The 26774-nt window shown below is 39.5% G+C and overlaps 1 protein-coding gene across 3 annotated transcripts in view; it reads right to left on the bottom strand.

The window, feature by feature from the left end:
• The window catches only part of ripor1 (RHO family interacting cell polarization regulator 1), a 51915-nt gene extending 25163 nt beyond the window's left edge, over window positions 1–26752 (bottom strand). The window contains exon 1 of one of the 3 annotated variants that reach the window (XM_024282218.2): window positions 26511–26752. Coding sequence is in view for 2 of the 3 variants with exons in the window: in XM_024282217.2 (XP_024137985.1) it covers window positions 8087–8105 (19 nt within the window). In the remaining variant the exon portion in view is untranslated. Of the gene's footprint in view, window positions 1–8086; window positions 8415–26510 lie in introns of those variants that run through there. The other 2 variants (XM_024282217.2, XM_036212156.1) reach the window with 2 other exon arrangements.
• Between the last annotated feature and the right edge of the window lie 22 nt (window positions 26753–26774).

Consider the following 26774-nt stretch of genomic DNA (forward strand, 5'->3'; position numbering starts at 1 on the left):
ATGCACGGCCCGCCACTGCTTAATTTGTAGCTTGTGTCTACCTGTTTGTAAGTTTGGATTTGTGTGTGTAGATTTCTTGATTTGTAACTCATACTTTACATTTTGTGTGTGCTTGCAATTGTTTATTCACACTTATACTTGAATAAAAAAAACCTACACATTTAAAATATAATTTACACATGCAAAACTTGAAATTACAGCAGCTAAAAACTAACAACAAATTCAAAAAGGCTTCTACACATACAAATCTATAAATAGTATGAACCAATTGTCTAACACACAAAACCAAATTTGCGCACATATCATAGTTAAAAGTACACAAGAGGTTTTGAGACTCCTTTTGTGTCTTCAGATTTGTGCATAGATGATGCGTTCAAATGTTGTGAGAATGCCGAGTCATCAGAGATTTCTTATCAGTCGCTTCAACAAAGATTGTAAATACTGTAATATCTAATAAAACTAAACCTAAGTTTTCTAGAACTCTCAACTCTCTCGCCATTGACCATTTGGAGTGTGATGATTTCATATACTGGTGACCCAGCAGAGTGGGTCTGCTGTGTTTCATAGATAGAGAAACACAATTTCTTCTTGGATTTGTCAAGTGGCTAAATCAGGAATGTTTTATCTGTGAAGGACAATATTGCTGTTTCTTGGTCTTAAATTATATTTATACCAGGCAGCAGTGGATGCAGTTTACTTTCACAGATGGAAATATGTTTGTGGAGTTTTTTTTTCATGTTACTTCATGTATGACAGCTTTATAGACTAATAAATCATTATGATGTTGTGTTTTCTGCTTTAACTGAACATAAGCTTAAGAAACAACAAACAAATATCAGTGATTCTGTATGTTTCATAACAAGAATAGATCTGTATTGGGCAAAGTTGAAAACTATTTCACGACTTCATAATATGGAAAATCATTTAATCAAATCAAATAATAATTTCAATTTCAAAGCAGCATCTTAATATTTTTATAAAAATGTAAAAAATTGTTATTTCCTCACTGAAAGTTCTTCCTTTTTTTCATCAAATCACCAGTTATGTCAAACAGTTTGTTGAAAACCAAACAGAATCCAGCTTCCAATGGAGACTAATATTGAATATAATTCTGTTTGTAAATGAACCAAACAGATTTTAGCCTGGCAGAAAAATGAAAATGTAGCTGAAGGGCTTAGAGAGTTTTATGTATTATATTGTATTATAGTGTCCATCCAACCAGTTTCTAAAACCACTTCATCTCTTTCAGGGTCGAGGGGTCGTCAAAGCCTGTCCCGGCTACTGTTGGGCGAAAGCGGGGTTCATCCTGGACACGTTGCCAGTCTGTCACAGGGGTATTAAAGTGTTCCCCCGGGGTATAATAAGCCTCATTTCCCCTGAGCAGTCCAGTACGGTACAGTCTGGTTCAATTCAGTATTTTGTGTCCATTGTTAAATGGACTCATCACACAATTCCGACCCGTAGCTCTTGAGGGCCCCCAACCGTAGTAGGTCCATAGACAAATAGAACAGGACGGTTGGGGTGGAGCCGATGTTGCCAACCTCTGATTGGCATTCAAACAATATTTGATTCCTGTTCTACCCAGTGTACAAAAAGTAAAGAGTGGGAAAAAGACGAGCTGCTGGATGACCTCTATTCTGGTTTTTCTAGTCGTTCCACTACAACGACACGCTAGTGGTCTATACCACGCATGCACCGTGAAAACAAACCGCTCAGTGGAAGTGTGGCTTAACTGAGTGGAAAAGCTTGCCAGAAATAACTGAACAGTACCGTACCACTCTTTACCAGACCGGACCTCTCAGTGGAAACGAGGCTATAGTATATCACAGTCTTGCTGTTTTGCTGGAATTCCTCACTGCATTTCGCATATTTGCATTTTTTTTTTAATAATTTGACACCACCGAGTGTTCAGTGTCATATTGGCTGATGATTTTGTCCATCAGTCTCCTCCTGTCTCCTGTACCGAATATGTTCAGTTTGCCAAATCTAAATAAATCTTTTAGCACGATCAGATCTTTGTTTTCTTTCTATAATCCTTGACTTATTTTTCTATAAACGTTGGAACTTTAAGGGTTTAAATAAGAGAGAAAAGTGCATAAAGTGTGTAGTGAGGAATTTTAAAGCCTTTAACATCTATAATTCCACCTATTGCGAATTATTTTTGGAACGAGGAAACACTGTACAGTTCACATTTACTTCTGTGAAGAAACAAAAACCTTTAGGCCTAACTTGAAGCCAATGAAAAGACAGCTGGTAGGAAGTGGGAGAGACCCAGTACCACGCAGCTTTAAACCAACTCAAATATGAATGCTATATACCAAATGGCCAGAGAGCAGCATGGTACGGCCTCTTCAAGTTGGTATTTACTGCTCTTCTGTTCAGGACTTCCAGGATCATGTCAACACGATCTCTGATGAAACTGAGCTGCTGACTCACTACAACTCTGAATGACTGACAGGCTCTAAGGTCTTCCTCACTGAAGTGATAACAACAAGTTGTACATCCACATTGTTGACATCCACTCTTGATTGACTCATTTGCTTGACAGCTGGTTTATTGTGGTTTGTTCCTGATAACAGAGTGGTTCAGAAGCTTTATATTTCAGAGAAAACTTCCATTCTGTCATTGTTAAAGGTTGTAGGAGCTCCGATGACACATCTCAGAGCTCCTTCAGGTAAATCTCAGCTGGTATCTGGAGAGCAGAAAGCATGATGTAATCTGCATAACTTCATGGTTTCTCAGCAGCGTGCATGAGCTCAGATACAGGAAGAGTACTGGATGTGCTCTGTTTAGGACCACTCCACACATGACTGTCATTCCTGAGAGCAGTTCTTTTTCTGACTGTTTAATTGGAATTTACAAAGTTAAAATTAGATCAGTTCCCTGCTGCCTGGTGTTATTTTCATAGTCCATCAACCTAAAGGCAGAATATCCACTCATTTTAACCAACTTTACTGTTTAAAAACTCAAAATACTCTAGAAAATCAGCTCTGGTGTGAGGAAATAACGATTTCTTCCTGTTCTCTAAAACTGTCAACTTTTTCCATAAGGAACTCAATGATTTCAGTGGGGGGATCTGCAATCATAAGTTCAGAGAGCAGTAGAGGAGGACGGAGCCAGAGGCATCCTTTTCCTCCCTCCTTTTTTCCCCACTGACCGGAAAAGCCGGAACGTCGGCTCCAGTGGCTGTGATGTTCTGGGACTGGCTGAGTTTCGCCTCAGTCAGAGCAGGAGGTCATTTCCTGTCACAGCGTCAACAACTGACAGAGTCAGAGAGGCTCAGCAATCACACTTTAATCTATTACTCTCACTTTGGGCTACTGTTCTTTACTTAAAGACCCACTCCAATGAAGATGGTGTTTCTAACATGTTTTTGTAGCATTTTCCTCGTGATAGAGAACATATATATAAAACAATTTAAGATTAAAGCTATGTTTTTAATTTATTCAAATTGAATTGGATTAGGAGCAGATGAAAACCTGCGGTTCTCCCTTCTCCACTACAATTCTGTTGCATCCACTTGCAGACAAATAGATCCATGGACCTCTATATTTTACTCATCTGAGCTGGAATCTGGATCAAAACTGTTCGGCTACATATCTCCAACTTGGTTCACTAATTTTGTTGAACCGCTAACGTTAGCTTGGGGTTGTGAGGGGCTGTAAGCTAGTGGGAGAAAGTGTAAACAAAGGATGATGGGGTATTAGGGCAGGGTCCCTTCTGCACCAACATTTCCGCCCACAACTCAGACGTGAATTTCTAATAAACTACTGCCGAAACTATGTCCTAGAAAATGACACAAGTTTATAGATTTTGGCTAAAAACTGAATAATTGCAATTTAAAAACCACTGGGAACGATTTTTCAGTAGATCCAAAGATGATCGGAGTGGAACTGTAATCTTAATTCATCTAACTTACATTAATTAAGAGTACTTAACTTTAAAGTAATAGAGTGACATTTCACTACAGAGGAATTCTAACACTTTGATGTAAAGGGCGTTAAAATGAGGACATTTTAACCCTTATAAGTCTTAGGCCTTTTTGAGTGTTCTTACAACTTTACAGTTTGCTCTATTGATTTGCGTGAAACAGTTTTTTGTGACAGTCCCTGATATCTTTTTAGTACAAACAGTTTTTTTATGAATATTAATTCATTATATTATACAATAATTCAACAATGAACCTAAAACTGTCCAAAGAACTTAATTCTGAGTGCTACACTTTGTTATTCATTTCCTGCAAAATAAAAAAACCCTTTTTTATATTAAATAACAAAGACCAGACATTTAGAGAAAAAAATACAACTAAATAAATTGCATAACAAAGCAAAGAGAAACAGGTGACTCTCCACTAAACTACATAGAATGTTCCACAGCTTTATTCTATACAGTTTCACAATTATAACTCTTGTTATATTGTCTTAAGCTATAAAATTTCAGAGCTAAAAACTTTTGTAAAACTTTAAGATTACATTTTGAATGAAGACGTAACTAATGGGGGGCGAGGGGGGGGGGGTATAATTTCTACATTACTGTAAACAGACAATGTGTCATCATTTGATTGGTTCAGAATCTACTAAAAATGAAAATAAAAATTTAGATTATTCAGAGTTAAATGTAGCTACATGATGAGTTATTTCCACTTCCAGATAAGAGACCAGCCCACTGACGGCCAGGAACATGACTCAGCTCTTCTTCTGAGGAAACTGTGGACCACTACACAAACTATCGGTCAAGTTTCTGCCTTTAAGAGGAGAGGGGTATCCTAAAGACGTCCTGGCACAGGAAAGCAGAATGAAGAGAGGTCAGCAGGGGTCAGCAGAGAGAATCCCATTTCAGGCCTTCAGAGCTGCTGTTGTCAGGAGGCCTCATGCCTCAAACTGTCCCTCACTGTCGTTTACATCCAACATCGAATGTTGGTTTGAATTGTTTGTCATTTGTTTTAGAATAAATTCATTGCTGAAGCAGATTTGATTCAGAAGCATTTCCTGGAAAACTGTTTAACCCCTTCATACCTGACCTTTTTTCAGATTATTAATTTGATCATTTTCCTATGCAAAATGTCCTGGATTTAAGCGTAGGTTGTGAATTACAGACATGCAGCGTAAAGATGTTGAGGTAGGAACAAAAAACAACACACTGAAAAGTAAATCCATGATGAAAAATGTCAATCTGGAAGCTGCTGAGTGGCAGACATTTTTAATAGCCAGGTTTCCTGTCAGAAGCTGCAGTTCAGACCATTTTAGACTGTAAGATATGATGTGTGAAATGGTTCTGAAGATAGAAGACAGGTATTGAAGTGTTCAATGTTCTGTCACATGCATGTCAACTTCACGACAGCTTCCATATCTGTTGAAAGCTGCTGGATTCTGAACCCACTCTCAGCTCCATGTTAACAACTGTCTGAAAAGTGTTTGTGCAACAAAAAGGACTGCGACGGACTCTGAGTCCTGCAGCCTGGAGGCAGAGTCCATGCTAGAAACTTTCCAAAACAAAGAGCAGGGTCAGTGAACGCATCAAACACTAAATTTAGACCCAAATCGTCCATCTTCCTGAGTCTGAAAGGAGAGGGTGTTGTATTGTCAGCACACATGTGTGTGTGTGAACTTTATGCTGGTCTCATTGGGTTGAGGTGAGCTGAAACACAAACACTGAGACGGCTGTTGATGGAAACAGAAAAGCTGCTCCGCTTTGGTGGAATTTCAGGATTCCTTAGAATTCCAGTCTGGAAATGCAGTGAAATAATAAAGTTGTGTTTGAGTTTGGGGGGAGGAAGCGGGCATATTTGGTTAAGATGAAAACAAATATGTTCAGGGAAGAGCTCAGTGAGAGTTTGAACATTTTTTAACTTTGTGGGCCAGATACATTCCATAAAATGAATCAAATATTAAGAGATCGGACGCTAACTATTGATTACGCTTTTGTTTCCAGATGGTGAAACTTTCATTTATTAATATTACGCCTCAATTCTTTCATAACTGGTTATTTATTAACAGTAGATAGAAAACTAAAATAAGTAGATATTGATTCGTGTTGTGTATAAGTGTACAAGTTGTGGGTTTAGAATCAACGTGTTTCTGTTCTCCAATAAAAAACAGAGCAACAGGTTCTTTTTCTAGTCATCTCTACAAGAAATCTTATTCTATTGGCATATTTGCTTTTTACAAGAGTAAAATTCACAATGATACCATTAGATTAAAAAAAAACCCAACTGTCATAAGTGATCTAAATACCATCTGTCAAAGCCTTAGTCCCAACTGCTCTTATGGGTGGATATGGGTGGTCTGCAGGTGAAAAATGTTAAAACTTTTCTGTACGGAGCTCACAGGTGGACCCCATGATATATCAAGGTTGTGGAGCGCTCTGTGACCCCGGTGAGAGAAAAGGCTCATGCGTGTTTTTCTACAAACATGCCGGGAATGACAGGTCATTGTGAACACTTATACAAAGCACAAGGGTAACGCCGGGTTCACACCGGACGCGGAAGCGCTGCGAAGTGGCGCGCAATGGAGATCGCTTCCATTCGTCGCCCTTGTTAACCTATGGTGAAGTTCACACCAGACCCACAGTGCAGCCATCATTTCAGGGTCTGGTCTATTTTTTGCACGAGTTGCGAACGATCTGCGTCAATTTTGGCAGGATATTACACCAAGACTTGTGAAAATCCAGTCAATTTTCAAAATATAAACAAAATATCACAATAAAATACAGCGTTGACAAATACAGTCATATTTTTGTATCTAAAAAGACTGTAGAGATGAAAATAAATATATAAACACAAAAAACAGAAACACACAGATCAACATAGTGGGTCGACCATGGATCATGGGGGTGTGGTTTTGGGTGTGATGGCAAAAAAAGCTCCGACTAACCACAGCGGAGCCTGTCGACCGTCACGGAAAAATGGCGTAAACTGGAGGTTAAACAGATACCATGCAGACAACGCTTCGCAGCACTACCGTGTCTGGTGTGAACAGGTGTAAGGGTGAGATAGGTGAGACGCAGGTATGTTGTACAAATTTTCATACGACAGCAGTGCATGTAAATTAATATTATCCTTACAAATACTTCACGATACATTTACCATGCAGACAACAATGGTACGTTCCATTTCATGACGTCCCTTGAAGTGGCCGTATGAGCCTCAAGGGAACTGAAGACACACCTGTGTGTTCCCCTTAAGTTGCGGCTGCTACTGTCTTCGACCCGAACAATCCCAAAAACCAGCAGGACCTGTATGGGTCAACCCCATCATGGGTGCATGTAACTAAGAATTTAATCATTGTGATTTAAATCAGGTATAAACATGACAAAAAATAGACAAATATGTTTGATAAAATTGAGTTTTTGCTTCGCTGAGCTGCATCCTTCAGGTAAAATGAAAATAAGTGTTAAACCTAGAGCAGATGAGTCACTACAGGAACTTTCCACAGGAAAAAGTGCCTACGTCTATTTCCTGGCTTTAGCAGTTTGTTCCAGCAGCTCTTCTGAATCTGTAGAGGTGAGAGGAACCTGAACTTATGAAGCTCCAAAGAAACATGTGTTGGTCGGATCTGACCAACAGGAAGAACATGTGATCCTTACACTTCTGCTCTGCTCAGTGATGAAGTCAACTCCTGACTGAACACTTTCATGGAGGGGGGGGCACACGCACCAGTGAGCCGCTCTGCACAGCAGCCTGATTCCTCTACTCATTAATGCTTTACCTGACAAAGCTCAAAGGTCCAGAGGACAAGCAGAGAGTCCAAACCAGACGTGATCCCAGGACTAAACACGGGACTGCAAACATTACATGAAGTCCTGAGCTGTGTACACAAACCAGACCCAGCAGGACGCCGCGACATGTGACGGCGTGAACAGAGGAAACGCAGGAGAAACCGGTGGGTCATCCAAACTTTGCTCTCCACTTGTTGTGAACATCCCTCCTCTGAATCTGAGGTTGTCAGGTACCAGAAGCCCGACCTTTTCTAATGACGACCTGTGAGGAGACCTCGGTCTCGGTGCTCAGAGAGGATTCTGGGAGTTTACCAGCCTGTTATTCATCCCGACAAACACTGAGTGATTGCAGAGCGGCGCCCGTTCATACCTCCATATCCACTGTACATGGTGACTGCGATGGTGACGCCGCTCAACGCAGAATAAGAGGATCGGCTTCACTCCTGATGGACTCCAAACATTCCGCTCAGCCTGCTCCTGTCTATGCCAGCCTGTTCTCCAGGTGGTCCCGTGCCACCTCCTCGCTCGGGGCTGCCTGTTAATCCGTGCGCTCGCCCACTGATCCCCTTTTCTGCTCCCAACCGCACTGATAAGAGGAGGGGGAGGAGAGAGCTGGAAACAGGAAAGGGCCAGGCGGTCCTCCCTTCTTCTAACCCCCCCACCAACCACCACGGCTGACATCACCATCCTTTCTGCTGCCCCTCCCCTCTTCATCAGGCACATTGTTTCAGAGGGAAGCGGGCAGAACAGTTCTGCTGGAGCTCGTTTCGCTCTTGATGACGCCGCAGACACGTGCATGTCACAGACATGATCGCCACTCAGACTTTCCAAAAGTTTTGCTGCAACAAACTTGTCCCTGCGGAACTGTGTGAAACTCAGCAACAAGATGTCAAACCCTTAAAAGAAACAGAATATTCAGGATTTTTTTAAAGACTCACTCCCATAAAAATTATGTTTCTAACATGTTCTTGTAGCAATTTTCAGCTCCGCTCCATTCTGATGCATCCATCTTTGTTTTCCTTGTCCGAACTGACATCTGGATTGATAAGTTAGGAATGTGAGGGGCTCTACGCTAGCAAGAGAACATGTAAACAGATGGATGACAGGAAGTGGGGCAGTCCTACTCGGTACCAGCAGTCCCACCCACATCTCAGAGGTGAATTTCTAATGAACTCCTGCCGCTCTTCAGAAACTATGTCCTAGAACAGGGGTTTGTAATCTGCAGCTCCAGAGCCACTTTTATCTCTTCATAGTGGCTTAAAAATGTTTTAATTTTTTTTCAAGTGAGTATTTCTAAATTAGCATTTATTTATTTTAAATTAGTTAAGCTTATACATTATGGCTGAGGTGCACCTCAAAGATAAACTATGTAAAGTTTTTTACATTCCTGCTGGCTTGAAGAGGTCTTGTTTGCTCTATGCTTCTTCCAGAACACACAGATTACAAATACTAAGAAAAACTTTTATAAAAAAGTCTGATCCCTTATTAGTTTAAAGTGCTTATTATCTTTTGCTGTCCAGAGCTGCACTGTTATGATCCAGTTAGGCACAAGACATCTTTTATTTTGAAAGGAAATTATATGAGGTTCTATCAAAAGTAAAAAATAATTTCACATTTTCAGAAAATAAAAGTTTCTTTTTATATTTCTTTTTTTTCATTCCACAAAAGAAGCATACTTCATATTTATGATTAAAAAAAATACATTGTAATGAATGCACAGCTTTTATTTTTTCAATAATTTCTGTAATATTACTTTTGACAGCGGCATATACTGTACAAGTTCCTTTCAAAATAAAACACATCCTGTCATAAGTAAGATCTGACTGCAGTAGATTTGCAATTATACTTTGGGAATTTGGCTTCTAAACAACACTTAAAATAAGAATGGGAGTTTAATACTATTCTAATAATAAACCGCTCTGACAATAGATCAAACCCTTTACTGTCAATTTGTGTAGCTATCCGACAGTCATTTCTGAGGAAAAAATGTTTCACTCATGTAAGATCACCGCAAGTTAGAAATCTAAAAGTAAATGACAAAACTTAAGTATTATTTACTCAAATTGTTAACATTTTTCCTCAAAACCAGAGCTGCAATGGAGGAACAAAAGAGCCGCATGTGGCTCCGGAGCCTCAGGTTGCAGACTCCTGGTTTAGCAAGATCTTCAGATCTAATTTTACTGTAGTTGAGATGCTGTTGTTAAGTGTGCCGGAGGGGGTCACCACCAGTCAGATTCAATCCTTCACTGGTAAACCAGCTTTAAATGCATTACATCAACAGGTGTCACTCCCATGTGTTTGGTCATTTGGTCCATTGCATCACAGAGTGATAGCAGTATTGCTCTGGACGCTAACTTGAGGGTGAAGGTTTTACATAAACGCACAAAGGCAGCGTGTGTCTGAACGGTCATCGGCTGCTGCATAAATCAGAGGCAGGATGACGGAGTGACAGCTCTCTGCTTATCAGGGCAGAGCAGGGGCAAAGCTGCTGTCAACATCACAGACGCATCTGAGGAGTAAATAACTTCTGAGTGTGAGGCCGACCTCTTACAGGACGGCACGGCTCAGACCCTAACCCTTCTCTGCCGTTTCCATCCAAAAATACTCACAGAGGAGACAACTGAAGCCAGACACTCAGACTCAAGACACCTTTCTATCATGAGATGTGTTTCAAGCTTTAGCTAAGCCTCAGAACAGAGCTACAGCTGAACTGCAGACGGGAAACAAAAGAAGGAAGGAGCCACTGACCCCCACCCCTACCCCCACCACCTCTGAGCTGTTGTTTGGAGACCTTGACTTCATTCACTCAGTGCCAGCTTGGTAGTTCTAGAGGTGGAAGTACTCATAGAGTAGGAGGTGGAGCTGAACGACAAACAGGGTGTAGCTCTGAGGTTTGAAATCCTTCTAGGAATGAGTCACGGTTAGAAAGGAGGCTGATTCACTTAAGCAGTGTTTTCAAACTTAAGAGATTCACATTCTCTCTATAAGTTCTAACTTCAGAAGAAAATAAGGCTGATTACGGATCTCCATTCATTCATGTCAGAGTGACATAAAGCTTACAGGCTGTCTGCAGGTAAAAAATGGCCAACATCTGCACAAGTGTATGTGACTAAGGCTAGAGCAACGCAAATCAAAACCCACAACTCAAGCAAGAGGAACTTAGCACAGGCAGACTAGAGCTGCAACAATTAGTCGACTAATTGACTATTGAAATAGTCGACAACTAATTTAATAGTCGATTTGTCATTACTATATTACATTTATATTATATGGACTCAAGAGTATAAAGTTGAACAAAGTTGTGAGCATTCAGCACCAAAAAAAATATACTTTTTTTTATATTTGAGTCAATGAAACCAAAACTTGATTTTATTTTTTAATGATCCCCTTGTTTCAGATGCCAAACATTAAATATGTTCATGGGCTATAGTTTAATCTTTAATAGTAATTTTCAAAAAAATTGAGGTTTATCTAATATTTTAGTAACTTGCTAACCTTTTTTTTATTATTTTTTGGCTAACTTGCTATCTACTGGGGTTTTTTTACAGGCTAATTTAGAGTTTAGTTTCAATTTTATCAACATTTTTGGCTAATTTGTTTTCTACTGAGGTTTTTTAACGCCAATTTAGTTTAGCTTCTATATTAAAAACATGCTAACGTTTTTGACTAATTTAATTTACTGAGGAATTTTAGGCAATTTTGGAGTTAAGCTAGTATTAAAGCAACAAGCTAGCTTTTTTGGCTAATTTGGCATCTACAAAGGTTTTTTGGACTACTTTGTGATTCATATTTGGGCACGCTAAATATTTTGCAAAATTGGCATGTATCAGGGCTTTTTATGCAATTTTACAACAATTTTTTCAGAAATTTAGGTCAGCTACAGCGCTCTTTTTAAAAAAAAAATTCCAGTCGTTTAGCAATTTCGACATTTTGCAAATAGCATTTGCATTTGACAAATTACTTCAGCAATTAAAGTCAATTGCGACACCATTTTCAGCGAAAAGCTTTAGCATCTTCAGCGACTACTTTTAGCAAAAAGCATTCATGCTAGCATTTTCGCAGGTGATGCAATTTTTATAGTTTTTAGTTAGTTTAAAGCTAATGATGGTTAAGATGTGTGCTTTACATCCACTTTACGCAGTTACGGTTTTTTTAAAAATTGGCATTCTGTGAGATTTTTGGACTGTTTTGGCATTTACTGAGATTTTTTAGGCTGTTTTGGAGTTTAGCTAATATTTCAGCTACATCCTAGCTTTTTTGGCCAATTTAAGCTTTTTACATTTTTTTTTAGGCTTTGGAGTTATTCTAATATTTACACGCTTGCTGTTTTGGCTAATTTGGACTTTGTTTGTTTTTTTTAGGATATTTTGAAGCTTAGGGTTTTTTTTTCAGCTACATGCTAGCTGTTTTGGCTAATTTAAGCTTTTTTCAATTTCTTTAGGCTGTTTCGGAGTTAGGCTAATATTTACATGCTGGCTGTTTTCGTTAATTTAGGCTTTTTTCAGTTTTTTAGGCTATTTTGAAGTTTAGCTATTTGTTCAGCTTCATGTAGGCTGTTTTGTTTTTTTTTTAAAGGCTAATTTGGTATTTACCTAATATTTCACATGGCTATCAGCGTCAGCATTTTCAGCGATCAGCTTCAGTGATTCCAGCTATCAGATTCAGCAATTTCAACTATCAACTTTAGCGTTTTTAACTATCAATTTCAGCATCTTCAGCGGCCAAATTCAGCTTACAGCATTCACATTAGCATGTAATGCTATATAAGTAGTTATATTTAGTTAGTTAATAACTATGTTAAAAAGTTAAGTTTTAAAGTTTTAAAAATGTAGTTTTAGAGTGTTCAATAAATGTTTATCCTGTTCGGCCCGCGACCTAAAGTGTGTTTTGGATTTTGGCTCCTTGTGCGATTGAGTTTGACACCCCTGTTCTACCAACATGTTCCTCTGCTCCTCGAAGCAGCAGGAAGGAGCTCTCCTCACACCTTGGTCATATTCACCTGTACAGAGGTTGAGGTTGTCAGGATCTGTGGAGATAGATACGAGAAGCTGCATTTTAACAGGAGCGCAGGTTTATTTTAGTACCCTTGAGGTTTGTACGGCTATTTTAAGAGACGTCATGAAAATGGAACATACAAATGATATGCGTTTGGTATGTGTATCATGAAGTATTTGTAAGGCTAATGGAAGGAAGCACTTATAATAAGTTCTGTCATGCACATAATTTTCTTGTGCGATTAGATAATCGTGACCTGTTATTAATTTATCTAATGAATCGATTTTAATCGCAATTTTTTGAAATAACAATAGCTGTGAAAAGTGTAATATTTAGGTATTTTATTTTAATTTGTAAAACAGTGGCGCAGTAAGAGAAAAAAATAAAACTAAAAAGGTGGATTTATTACATTTTTTTTGTTTTAAGAGACTTTCAAACTGGGATGAAGAAAAAAAAAATAGAGAAGAAGGAATAAATAAGACACCACAGAGGAATTGAACTATTTAGACATTGGACTTTGTTTTTGCTTTTTAAAAAAAAAAAAAACTTTGGCTTTATCATCTGGACGAAAACAAGCGCTTAGAGGTGGACTTTACTTCTGACATGATGATCACTTTTCGAGAAACATCAAGTGCTGCAAAGAGCTCCGACCTCGGTCAGCCGTGACGGCCTGTGAGTCAGGTGAGACACCTGAAGCACGTCGGAGCTGTTTGCAGCGCCAGCCCCTTCTGCACCTTTTTAAAAAAGGAGCAAGAGCAGAGGGTGGTCGGTGCGTACCATGTGATAAAGATGTTACCATGACAACACAACGCAATGCGTTTGAAATAGTCTGCTTTTGTTGAAAAAAAGTAAATAATTAATCTTAAAAATGTATCAAGACTGAACTTCTAATAATTTATTTAATATTTATATATTTTTTAAATGACCTTTGTTTGAGCCGGATAATGGTCTCAGGTGTGCACCAACACAGAAGTAACAATCCAACCCAAAAATGAGATAAAACGATTAAAAAAAATAATGCGCTAAAATGCCTGTAATTAATGAATCATGATTAACGCGGTAAAGTGACAGCCCTTCTTATAACATACAGGCGATGCTGTCATACCATGACCTTACGCCTCACCTGTTGTTATTAGGGTGCGTACTTGCTTCTTAATAACCAAAAATGTAGGGCTGGGTATCAGTTATATTTCCAGAAACGATTCAATTTGATTCACAAGAGCCTGAAACGATTTGCTTCCAATTTTTTTTCGATTCTTTCAATCCTTCAATTCAATTTTAAGTTTACAAATTTATAACATTTGTTTAGCAATACATTAATAATCCACTATATGATTTGAATATATTTATTTTAATCTGATACAGTCCACATACTGTAAAATCTATTAGTGAAATAAAAAGATTGTTAATAGCCTACAGTGTTACGTGGTGTACATGTTTAGCTCCTTCAGATGAGGGAGTCTAAAGGCCTCAGAGTTTCCCAGGTTCTACCCTGACAGGACCTGAGAGAACTCACAGTTCCTGAAGGATCAGTGGCAGCAGGACCCCATCAGATACTTATGCGCATAAGGTCAAGGGTCAAAGCTGCCTCAGCAAAAGCAGGAGCTCCAGGCTTATCGGTGTAAATGTCCAAATGTTTCATTTTCCACCGCAGACCAACATCCCCACAGGGGGAGTCAGGCAGGCCACCCGGAGCTGTGGCTCCACACTCATGAAACGAGCCATCTTCACCATTATTGTGAAGCGAGTAAAGAGCTGACAGGCTGTTCCTGCTGCACTAAGCTGTGTGTCTGTTTCTGTGTGTGTGGACCCCTGTGAAGTGGGGACTTTCCAGTTAATCTCCAGCTGGCCAGTAAGCAGCTTAACTGTCACTGGAGTGCAGCAGGCTAATTGCTAGCTTGGAGTCAATCTGAAGTGGTTCGGAGCAGGAAGAAGTTGAACGCGGTCTTAAATAAACCCTCATGTCAACAAACACTCAGGGAAAACTGATGATTGTGTCTGAGAAGGTCATCTGCCTTTCTGGAGGCAAAGAGATGAGTTTAGATGAAGCTCAGCCAGGCTGAGTGGAGCAGTCACAGAAGATGGCTGATCAGATGAAGCTCCTGCTGAGGCGGCGGTACAGCGTGAGGCTGCTGAGCTGGCTGGTCACTCAGGTCAGACTAACAGGTTAAGCTGCAGGTAAGAAGACGGGTGCAGCAAAATCTGAACTACAGACCTAATCTGTGACAGAATGAGGAGAATGGAAATAAAGATGAGGAGGAAAATGAATCCGGGAGCAAAGAGAAGAGTGAACAAGATTGACGTGTGAAAAATGAATGATGTGTGTCTATGGGTGTGATTGTGTAAGTGTAGAGTTCACAGTTGTGGGTCACAGAAACTGGTCTTTGAGTGACTTTTGATTAAAAAGTTTCCCACACATATAATAGGGGCGTAACGATTCATTTTAACATTGATTCAATTTGATATTTGTGGTTGCCGATTCGACTCACTTTCGGTTTATTTTGAACAATCTGATTTGATCCAATTTCTTGTTCCTAAAATGGATCCATTATCCCAAACTTCCCCCAGTGTGACTCAGAGATAAATACCTGGTACGGAAGAGTGCAGGTGAAGTTTTCCAGATTCCTTGTTTCCTGATCAAGCAATCATTACATTCTATCACGCTGTATGGTCACATGTCTTTGCTAAATTCAAAGTGTTTCCACACATTAGACCAGGGGTCTGCAATCTGAGGCTCCAGAGTCACATGTGGCTCTTTTACCCCTATGTTGTGGCTCTTTGGCTTAAAAAAAAAAAAAAAAAAGGTGCTAATAATTTGAATATATATTTTAAACTATTTGAGTTTGGCACATTCTAATACATGATGCATCCTAGCATCTAATTGTTGTCATAATGAAAGGAAATGTCATGTTTGGCTTGGTTTTCTTGAATTTTTAATTCAAAATCTGCTGCAACAGTAGGATTTATTCAACACAGAAGGTATTTTATTTTGAAAGGAACTTATATTTGCTGCTGTCAAAAATAAAGACATTAAAGTTGTTACTTATGAAAAAATATCACACTTTTTTAATTCAATTATTGTGAATATTTGAAAGCTACACTTTCTAAAGGAACAGCTAAAAGGCCACATACAAATAAAATATATTTTTTAAAAGATTAAGTAGGATGTGGTGGCTCTTGCTGTGTTTTGGTCTGTAAGAAACAGAACCAAATGGCTCTTTTGCCATTAAAGATTGGAGACCCCTGCATTAGACTGTCAGAATGATTGACCCTTTATTGATGCTACTTGGTCGTTTTCACAGTGAAATAAACCCACCATAACTCAATCCAAAAGGTATTTTCCAATATTAATTACCAATGTATCTCATTTTGAAAGTATTTTTTAATGGAATAGGTCAATTTGATTCATTTCTAAATCAGACAGATCAATCCGGTTGGATCGTAGGAATAGAAATTGATTCATCAATTAGTTGTTACACTCTAACATAAAAGCACACATGTTTACATTTAAATGTATGTAATGTCTTTTTGTTGTAGCATGACCTTTTTAAGGTTATAAATCCACTGTTTTTATGTATATTCGAGCGCTGGAAGCTCCACGTTAAAGCTAGTGGAGCGGCAATTATTGATGACATCATCAACAAAAGTGACGTCTGAAATATGAGGCAATATTTTTCCATAACTCTCCATTTGGAGGGCTAAATGAAGGGGAAGGAAGATGGGAAGAATTCAGATTGGGCCTTAGTCACATGCACTCATACAAAGGTTGATCCGTACGGGTGCTACAGGTTTTTGGGCTCTCCAGGCCCATGTAGGGTCGCAGAGAGGAGCAGCTGCAACTTCCCAGGAGTTTCTTGGAGTTCCTTGACTCTCATACGGTCATCTTGCAGAATGCCATGAAAATGGAACATACCATTATCGTGCGTGTGGTAAGTGAATCCTAAAATATTTGTAAGAATAATGGAAGTTGGACGCCCTATTGACGTACAGGTGATGCTGTTGCACGGTGCCCTTACACAGTACTCTTGCCATTAGTAAGATGTGAGGCTCTTTACTGACTGTGAACAAATGCTGCACGCACGGCGTGTGCAGGTAATACATAAGTGCCTGTAGGACATCTAGACTCTGATTATCTAATTTCCTCATTCTTAACAGTCAAGTTGCCCTCAAGGAGCGCACACTTATCACATGAACAGCACTAACTAAGGATTTGGGGTGATTTGCGGGAATAGAGATAGGGTTACAGTTAGGGTTAAGATACGTGTGGGCAATGCAGCAAAGTGAACTTTGGACGCACATATTGCGAGTATCCAACAAGAAGTTCCATGAGTTATTGTGCTTGTAAATACGTGCTGATAACATCAACCAAAATGAAAAATCCGTACGACACCCTTACGTGTTGTATGTGTTCACCATGACCTGTCGCCCAGAATCAGACCCTATGAACCCTTCGGTATACCTGCATCTTACATCTTAAGTTAAGATGAATAACACAGCTGACAGTGGAGAGGATTGTTACAACTTTACAGCTGTTGCTGTTTCAGAGCTGCTTTCACCAGCTTCTTCTTCTTCCATACCTGATCCTGGAGTTCAACCTGTTAGCTAAATCCCTCAAATACGCGTATTTGGCTCACATTCAGAAAAATACTGCTGTCACTCAGATTATGCAACATATACTAAGTTTAGGAGCTCAGTGATGCAGCAGAGCCACTTCTGTCTGTTTGGAATGAGTTATGAGGCGCAGACGTGCTGATTTATGAGCAGAACCTGAACCTTCCACTTAGTGTTGAAATAGATCACATTGAGTCAGAATGACTGCAAGACTGCTCTTCACCACCAAAAACCAAATTAAACTCCAACAGAAGTGGGGTTCACTTGAAAAAGCTGTAACAAAAAGCCTCTATTGCATCATGGGTAACAACAGGATTAAACTGTCGAGATCAGCAAAGTTTATACCACTTTAAAACTATAATACTAAAATAAGGTTCATGTTTACATTCATTTACATTTCAATAAAGTTTTTTTTTTATTTTTTATACAATTTCATACATTTACTGTTTTAAAGCCCTTTTTCTTAGTTATGCCATCTTAGCGACTGGCCTTACGGGTGGATACGAACTGTCTGCAGGTAAAAAACTGGCAAATCTGTTCAGGACACACTGGTGGTCCGCATGAAGTTTTAATGTCGTAGACCAGGGTTTTTCCTGCATTGAGAATTAAGGTATGCAGATCTGAGGTCATAGACTGTTTTTCTTTTAAACAATTCATTTCATTTGTTTTCATTAAAAGGAAAAACATATAATACAACCTTGAGTTGTAAGCTTAAACAAGATGGAAACAAAATTAAAAAAATTAAAAGGGGACAGAAAAAAGAAAAACGTATTTTGTCTGCACCTTTTAACAGATCAATAAATCAAACAATGAGAAATAAAAACATAAAACATTCTGCCAATTTAGGATACAATAGCAGAAGATTAGGAAATAAGAACAAAAATTCACAATTACACACATAAAACAGTGCTAAATGAATTTCATACTTCTGGGATGAATAGTTTTTATTAGATAGATTTATAGTCATTGATTATAATATTTTAATGTGGTTTTTAAAACTTGATATTGTTTTGGCATTATTGTTCTATGAGCCTGCAGAGAGAAAATGTTCATGCACACTTTTTCCTATGGGCATGCTGCGGGCAACAAGTTGTAATGAACACTTGTGCAACATGTTAGAGTAAGTACAGGTGAAAAAGGTGAGTTGCAGGCACGTCAAACAGATTTTTCCTTTTGTTTATCCCTCTAAATCATGCACAAGGAGACCGTTAGTGCTGTTCGTGATAAGTTTGAGCTCCTTGGGCAAAGTCTGGCTGTTAGAAATGAGTACATTAGATAATCAGAGTGTAGTTTGTGTGAACCTCCCATGTACATCCTGATCTTGCAACATTTACCAGTACTTGCACCTTACTAATGGCTAGAGAACATTCCACTATACACCCGAAAATGGTATCTTCCATTTTAATGGCGTCCTTTAACCCTTGTGCTATCTTACGGGGTCTAGATGACCCCATTGACATGTTATCCATCCCATGACTAATGTGGATGAAGGTGGACAGGATTTCATGTCTGCCACAGACGCGAGTGAAAATCAAAAATCATTGAAAAAAAATTCAGGGCACTATCTTGTGGGGTCTAGATGACCCCACTCCCGACATTAACATACCTAGGATAGCACAGGGGTTACGGTCTCCATATGACCCTCAATGGAACTATTAAGACCCACCTGCACCTCTATCTATAACCTCCACTGACTCAAAACCTGCAGCACCTGTACATGTGCATGAGACTAAAAACACCTTTTGACTTACTCGTGTTTTACTCTCCAGAAAAAGAAACTGAAATGAACCCAAAAATTGAATTTCATGGGTTAACTGTGTATTTTGCAAATTAAAACTGCTTCAAAGGACATAGTTGATGTTTTTAATGCATATTTTTAATACATAATTTTGTCAAAATGTCTGGATCAGATAAGGAACTCAAACCTCCTGCCATTGTGTGACAGGTTCTTCACAGGTTTACAGATAAAACTATCATATTTTTTTGCTGCTTCAATTATATCATTTCTGCATCTTTCTGTGCATTTTTTTTCTAGCTGCTGTTTAGTTTTTAATAGGTAGAGACTTTATAGGAAGTCTGAATTACCTGGAACGAGAGGTAACTGTAGGTAAAAGCCACGAGGAAACGGATTTAACCAGAAGGATGCAGAAGGGCAGGGTGGATGAGAAGAGGAAGGGGCTTTTCTGCCAATGACTATCACAGATTATGAGACACTGGAACGCTGAGAAATGCAGCAAAACAAGAAGCTGCATTCTTCTGTGACGTCGAGTTCCAGGCTGGCATGTTTGTCAAACCAAAAGCATTCCGAAGTGACGAAATCTGAGCGGAAATTCACAGGAACGACCTTTAACCTGCAGGGGGTGGGGGTCCGCTGAGGGTCCCTTTAAAGGATTCACATTCATAGCTCCACATTCAAACTCTAGAAGTGCCAGTCCAACCTGGGAGATCCACTGCAGCAGTTTGGGTCTGAACAGGAGATGCCAGGGGAGCGCCGCCCTGGGGGGGACTCAATGCGCCTCCCTCCCTGCAGACTCACAGGAGGATTTACGAGGAGACTCAATGACAGTCTTTAGAGCTTCCTCAAACATGTGTTTATGTTTCTGAATCATCCTTTCGCTGCAGCAATCAACTTTCTGAGCAACAGAACTCAGAGATTCTTCAGCTTCAGCCTCATGTTGTCAAACTCCAGTCCTGGTTGGACTCAAAACTTTGACCAGTTCTCCAGAAAAACAGACTGTTTGTCACAGTCTCTGCTGATCTGAGGGTAGGTCGAGGGCTTTTACTCAATCATCGAAATGGAGGATCTACTGAGCTGCTCCAGCTCCTCCTGAGTTTCATGAGATTCAAAGACACTCTTGATAGAAAATTGTTTTTTGGGTGTTTTTTACATGTTCTTGTGGCATTTTTCTGATCAAAAAAGGCTTAAAATTGCCTTTCTGAATATTTATTTAATTAAATTGTTGTGAATCAAGGAGAGATGAAAAAATACAGTTAAAAAAATATCATATTTTTCACAAGCTCTAAGCTCCGCTCCATTCAGATGCATCCACTTGCAGATTAATAGATCCATGAACGTCTTAGTTTTCCTTGTCTGAGCTGGAATCTGGATCTAAACTGTACGGCTGGATAACTCCAATACTGGATAACTCCGATATTGAATAACTCCAATATTGCTCGCCATTTTTGTTGCACCGCTAATGTTATTTTGGGGTTGTGAGGGGCTGTAAGCTAGTGGAAGAAAGTGAAAAACAAAAGTATGATGGGAAGTGGGGGTGTTTTAACAGTTGCATCCACAATAGATTAAAAGAGCTCCATCATGGAGCAGAAAAACCACAGCTTCTTTAACTCTTCAGGTCTGTGATTCACTGATTAGGAACAATGTTCTTCCTCATTCTCTGAGTTTTAGCTCAAGGAGCTGCTTACACTTTGATCAAAACAAAGTTCAGCTTCAACACTTGTCCGCTGCTTGTACTGCTGGATGCCATGTAAACCTCTTCAGTTTTTCACCTCAATTCTTCCACTTTCCATCTTTGAGACGTACATTTTGATGACAGCTGTCTTCCTGACCCTTGAGGGTCTTCCCTGATCTCTGTGAAGGGACATTTGAGCCTTCTGACATTCACCTGAGACATTCTGTCATTGTGATGAGTTTAAATGAAACTCGTGCAGAAAAGCAGCCAAAATCTCAGTCCAGCTTCAGGAATGGACGAACTTCTCCTGATCGACAGAAGCGTCTCGTGAAAGAATCCTGAGATTCCAACCAGAGGACAAACACGACTGAAGGGTTGATCGGCAGCTTTGAGCTTTATTTGATCACGGGAGGGATTCTTGACATTCCTGCAAGTTTTTCTAAAAGGTAAATTCCTGATTTCTGTTCATGTAGAGAGAAAACAACAAAACAACTTTATCTATACATGAAAAACAACAAATGGAGAAGAGCTTCTATACGAGCACGAGATTTAAAGATTAGCATCAGCATGAAAACAAGAACATTCATTTGTTTTTATAGTTTGAAGTGCTAAAGATTAGGATCATTATGGTGCAAACTGACAGACATGCACTCACGCGCACACAAGTTCCACGAGTTTTTGTTGTAAAATGATTGTTTAAACAGGAAGTCCATCCCACAACAGGAAGGAATTGACTTCAAAAGACTCTGTGTGTGTGTCCCTATTTGTGTATGTGTGCTTCTCCATCACACACTCCTCTGGTTGCATTTGTCTGTTCTTTCCTTCTGGAGTCATTTTTGGCATAAATGTTGCTGCATCAGAGACTGAAGCAGCCAAGAAGATACATCAGGTTTTGGTTTGGAGTCTTCAAACTAAAACATTCTTCTTATGAAGCTCAGTAATTCTCCTTCAGTCGCTCTGATTCTGTCCAGATTCAACATGATGTTCATTTCTCTAGAGAACCTCTTGCTTTTACTCTAGAGCAATTCCTGTAAATATATCAAGTCTGCAGAATATTGTAGATTATCTACTTCTCTGAAGAAGCAGTAAGCAAAACAGCTACAATCAAACCATCTTCAGTGACTTCAACCAACCATCCATCCATCGATCCATCTTCAGAATCCCTTTCTGGGAGAACCCCCACTCATCCACGAGGACATTCAAACTCCACACAGAAATAATCCAGCCAAGATTCAAGCCGAGTGTGAGGCGAGAGCGCTGACCACTGAGCCACCGAGCAGATCTTCAGTGGTTTCAGTTTTCAATTGTAAATGAGTGTTTGAACTTCCTGTGATCAAGTGTAAAACTTTGTATCTGCAGAAGGAACAACTTATTCTACAAGTATAATCATCCATCCGTCCTGACAGGCTTTGGGTCAACAATCTGAGAACTGGACTGAGTGAGTGAGAGCAAACTCAGGAATCAATCAAACATTTCTAATGTTGGGAGGATCTGATTGAGCCATCTGATTGGTCAGTTTATAACTTGAATACCTTGCACCACAAAAAAAATATAATGTAAAAAAAAACAAGGATTATCAAGAACATGGTTGTTCTGACAAATAGAATGACTGAGTAATGATAAGTCTATGGGTACTTCCTGTTTGGAATCACTCAGTCCAGTTCTCATATACAGTCAATGGGGTCAACAATAGCTTATTTCTGATTGGTTTGTCTGATTGAGCTGAAACTCAAGACGGAGTCTCCAAACGTCTGACCTTGCTCAGCGACTGCTGTAGGTCGATTCCGGACTCCCCTGAGTCCTGAATCGAGTCCCCTGGTGGCTCTGACCAACAGACAGCTCTTTTAAAGCCCCATTTATAGAAATCAACAACCAAAAAAGGTTAATTTAGAGTTTGGTCACCCTTTAAAGCAGTCTCAAACTCTGTCAAGTTATTGTACAATAAAAAAAATGACAGCTCGTTTACTCAGCTGGCAGTGCAATACCTAAAATCAGAGATGTTGGTGAGTACTGTTTAGTATTTGAAGAAATACTTAATGTGGAAATGAATTCAAAGACACACTAAAATGAAAATTGTGTTTTGGGTGTTTCTAACATGCTCTTGTAGCAATTTTCTCATGATGGAGAACATATTTAAAGAAAATTAAGATCAAATTTGTATTTCAGAGTATTAATTTGTTTGAATAATTTGCAGCAATGACGTAGAAGCTAATTGGCGGGCTACGTGCTCCACTCTGATTCATCTATTTGTGGACAAATAGATCCATGTACGTCTTTGTTTTCCTCGTTTGAGCTGGAATCTGAATCTAATCTCTATGGCTGGACAGCTCCAATATTGCTAAGCCTTTTTGTTGGATCATTAATGTTAGCTTGGGGGTGTGAGGAGCTATAAGCTAGTGGGGGAAGGAATACTCCAGGCCAACAGTCCCACCCACAACTCAAAGGGGAATTTCTACTGAACTCCTGCCCCTCTACAGAAACTATGTCCAAGGAAACAACACAAGTTTCTCTGATTTTGGCTAAAAACGGCATTATCATAATCAAAAGATCACTGAGAACGATTAATAGATCAAAAGAAGATCAGACTTTAAATGATATTAAATCTGCTATTTTTCATTAAAAAAAATAGGAAAGGTTCTTATTTTGGAGAAGAAAAAACAGAACAAAAGGACAGCTCTAAACTCAAATTACTATTATAAATAAGTTGTGCCAACAGTGGGATGGGTTCAGGCTCATGTGGAAGACTTCATAGCCTCAAAGTCCAGACCTGGACTACCCTGACACCTTATGAACGATGTATTAAGTTCAGAATTGGTTGGGTCAAGGATTAACTGTATGTAAAAATGCATCCTGCTGGAAAACGCATCAGAAATAAAATTCGTTTTTAGATGAGCCAGGAGCGCATGGGCCTTCACCTGAACAGGTGAAACCTGCTAAACACATAACCCTGATCAGTTGTAGTCAAACAGGTGAAACTGAACCGTGTTCTGCAAAGCGATACAGCCACTAGTGTTATGATCAAACTTTCATTAATCAGGGATTAAATTATCAGATTTAGCAAAACATGAAATGAAGTTAACTTCTATAGCGCTTTTCTGCTTCGCCTTAGGGGCCCAAAATACTTTAACAGTCATAGTCCCATTCACAGATTCACACGCTGCTGCCAAACACCGACACCCCTATGACCACCAAGCAATGTGGGGTTCAGTGTCTTGTCAAAGAACACTTCAACACATGAGTGGGACTCGAATCTACAATCTTCTGATCAGAGGTCGACCACTCTACCTCTGCACCATGGCAGTTTGCTCTGATTTGAAACCACAGCCAGTGAACAAATTATGTTCTACATCAAACTTTTTGGATCAAACTGAGGATTTCTCACTGAGGATTGAAACCAGGAACCCAAACTTTACTCACTTTGGTTGGAATCACAACTCTCCAGGAGAAGTTTATCCATTGGTGAGACTAGTGCAATGCCAGAGTCCTCTGAAGGTGATCCGGGTAACCTGACGGTGTCGGAGGCCCAGAATGATCACAGGAGAAAAACAAACCGGACTCTGAGGTCAAGTGTGTTCCAGTGTGTCTGCAGTAATGAGCTCAGAGTTCCAGATACAGAACGGAGCTTCAAATGAAGTTGAGAAAACACTCAAGGCGCTGAGGCAACAGAAGTGCTCTGGAAGTTTCCACATATGTGAAGAATGATGAGCTGAGATAGTGGAAAGCTTTGATTCTCCACAGCTGATGCTGCTGGAGTACCCGAGCATCGTCAGAGTGCAACACTGAGGTAAATGTATTTTTGCTTTTTGGATGAATGGGATGAGCGAGCAGCCGTCAGCAGCCCTCTGTATCTGTTTCAAGCAGTTTGCGAGCTCTGGCCTGATCATTAGCTGAATAAGGTCATCAAACCGTGAGAGGCCTTCAGCAGCACAAAGGCCTCACTGTCCGCCTCATTCAGCACAGCAGCATTCCCACACTCGGCTCCACAGCTTTTTCTCACCTATCGCAGCAGCGATTCAGTTCGTTGACCTTTCCTCTCCATCAGGCAGGACGAGCAGCAGTTAGAGAACTATCCTAAGAATGTGGCTCCTGCAGCATTTCAGAATCCCAGCACAAACTCTTCTCTTAGAGGACTACATAAATCTGTTTGATTTAACCCCGAGTGAACAGGATACAGACCAAAAACAACAAACACAAACTGCAATGATTTTTAATTCACCTGAACGCACCATCGGTACAAACATCTGCTACAGAATCCGCTACAGATGGATCTTTACACAGAGAAACCCTTTTATGTGCAGCAGTGCATGTACAAAGGTGGATGTGAAGCAATGCATATACAGAAGCAAATTGACAGAGGTAAATGTACAGATGTGCAGCACTGCATGTACAGAGCTGTGTATGTATTATTGTGTTATTATCGTGTTCACCACAATAATACCAGACATCCCAGAACAAACAGACTAGGACAGTTTCTTTCCAAAAGTTGTTACTGCACTGAAAGCCAATTTTACACAACAAGCCACCTGAATCCTGCACATTTTTTTGTTTGCTTTTCTTCTATTTATTTATCTGTTTTGACCGCCCACATTGAAGGGAACTGCCCCTGAAACACCATGTATAAGGGTAATAAATGCTTTCTATTTTCTGTTCTGTGTACAGATGTGCATGTGCAGCAGTGCATGTAGAGAGATGTGTATGGGGTCAAACCAGGTTCGGCAGAAAGTGAACGAAAAAAACAGATTGAAAATCTGAAAAACAGACGTATGATTTTTTTTTTTATTTGAAAACAAATTTGAAAAAATCAAACATGAAAAAATAAAACTTGAAAATTTGAACAATATATTGCAAATTTGAAAAAAAAACAACAACAACAAAAAATCTCTAAAAATCAGAATTGAAACAGTAAACTGAGAACTGAAAGGGAAGACTCAGAAAAGCAAAAACAAAATCCAAAAGAGCAGCTGTTACTAATGGATACATTATTTTTTAATTGGTAATTTTACATTTATAGTTTTTTTCATTAAAATGTTCAAGTTTTATTTTTTTTTTTCAAAAGTTTATTTATTTATTTTTTTAATTTTCCTTTTTTTCCCACACATTTACAATATCTTGTTTTCTAATTTCAAACAAAATTTCCTTTACAATGTCGGTTTTCCAAATTTTCAATCTGTTTTTTCCTTCACTTTGTGTTGATCCTGAATTAACCCTATAGATGTGTTTGATTTTGGAAGAGGATGGGATGCGCAAACTTCAGCCTGGAGCCTCAACCACCACCAAGATGTGAATCGAGATTCCAAATTTCAAGAACTCTGCATCAATCTACCACAGATTGGACAAACATCCCGCCAAACACAAATTAAATCACTGGGATTATATGGAATGTTAATGAACCATTTAGACGTTTACTGGTTTGGATGAAGTTTTCTTTCATTTAACCAAAAATCTTTCCCAGCTTCAAACTTCGCGCACGCGCACATCAGAATGTGTTGATGGCTGTCCAGCAAATTCTCCAGTTTGTTTACAGCAGTACAGCCCCCCTCCAACAAATAAATAAATAAATAAATAAAATTAAATAAAATCATCTAGACCTACACAACTGAAGTGCAGACTGACAGGTGCGCGTGACCCCCGCCCCCTTTTTCTTCTTTTTTAGTTCTATAGAACTTTGGACCGGTTCTGGATCAATCCCCCCCCACCACCCCCAAATAGAACCATTCCAAAAGTTAACAGGGTAAAATGAAAAGGCGGGTGACAGATCCGACAGAGAAGCTGACGTACATGGTCGCGCGGAGAACTCCCTCGCGGGCTCCGGATGAGAAACTCCGCTCGCGCCCGCCTCAGTCCTTGACAGCTCGTGCCGCCTCCACGGAATCCACTCAGCTGCCGTCGGATTTAAGCGGCTTCAATCACAACTTCCGGCGAGCACTGTCAAATTAAAAGCAGCGTCAGGTTTACGTCAGCGGAACGTGATAACACCATCCTCACCTGACTCCTGTTTTTTTTTTTTTTTTAGAAATATATTATTGTTTATTAAAGGGTAAT

The sequence above is a fragment of the Oryzias melastigma genome, linkage group LG6, assembly GCF_002922805.2.
Source record: "Oryzias melastigma strain HK-1 linkage group LG6, ASM292280v2, whole genome shotgun sequence".
Classification (NCBI taxonomy): domain Eukaryota; kingdom Metazoa; phylum Chordata; class Actinopteri; order Beloniformes; family Adrianichthyidae; genus Oryzias; species Oryzias melastigma.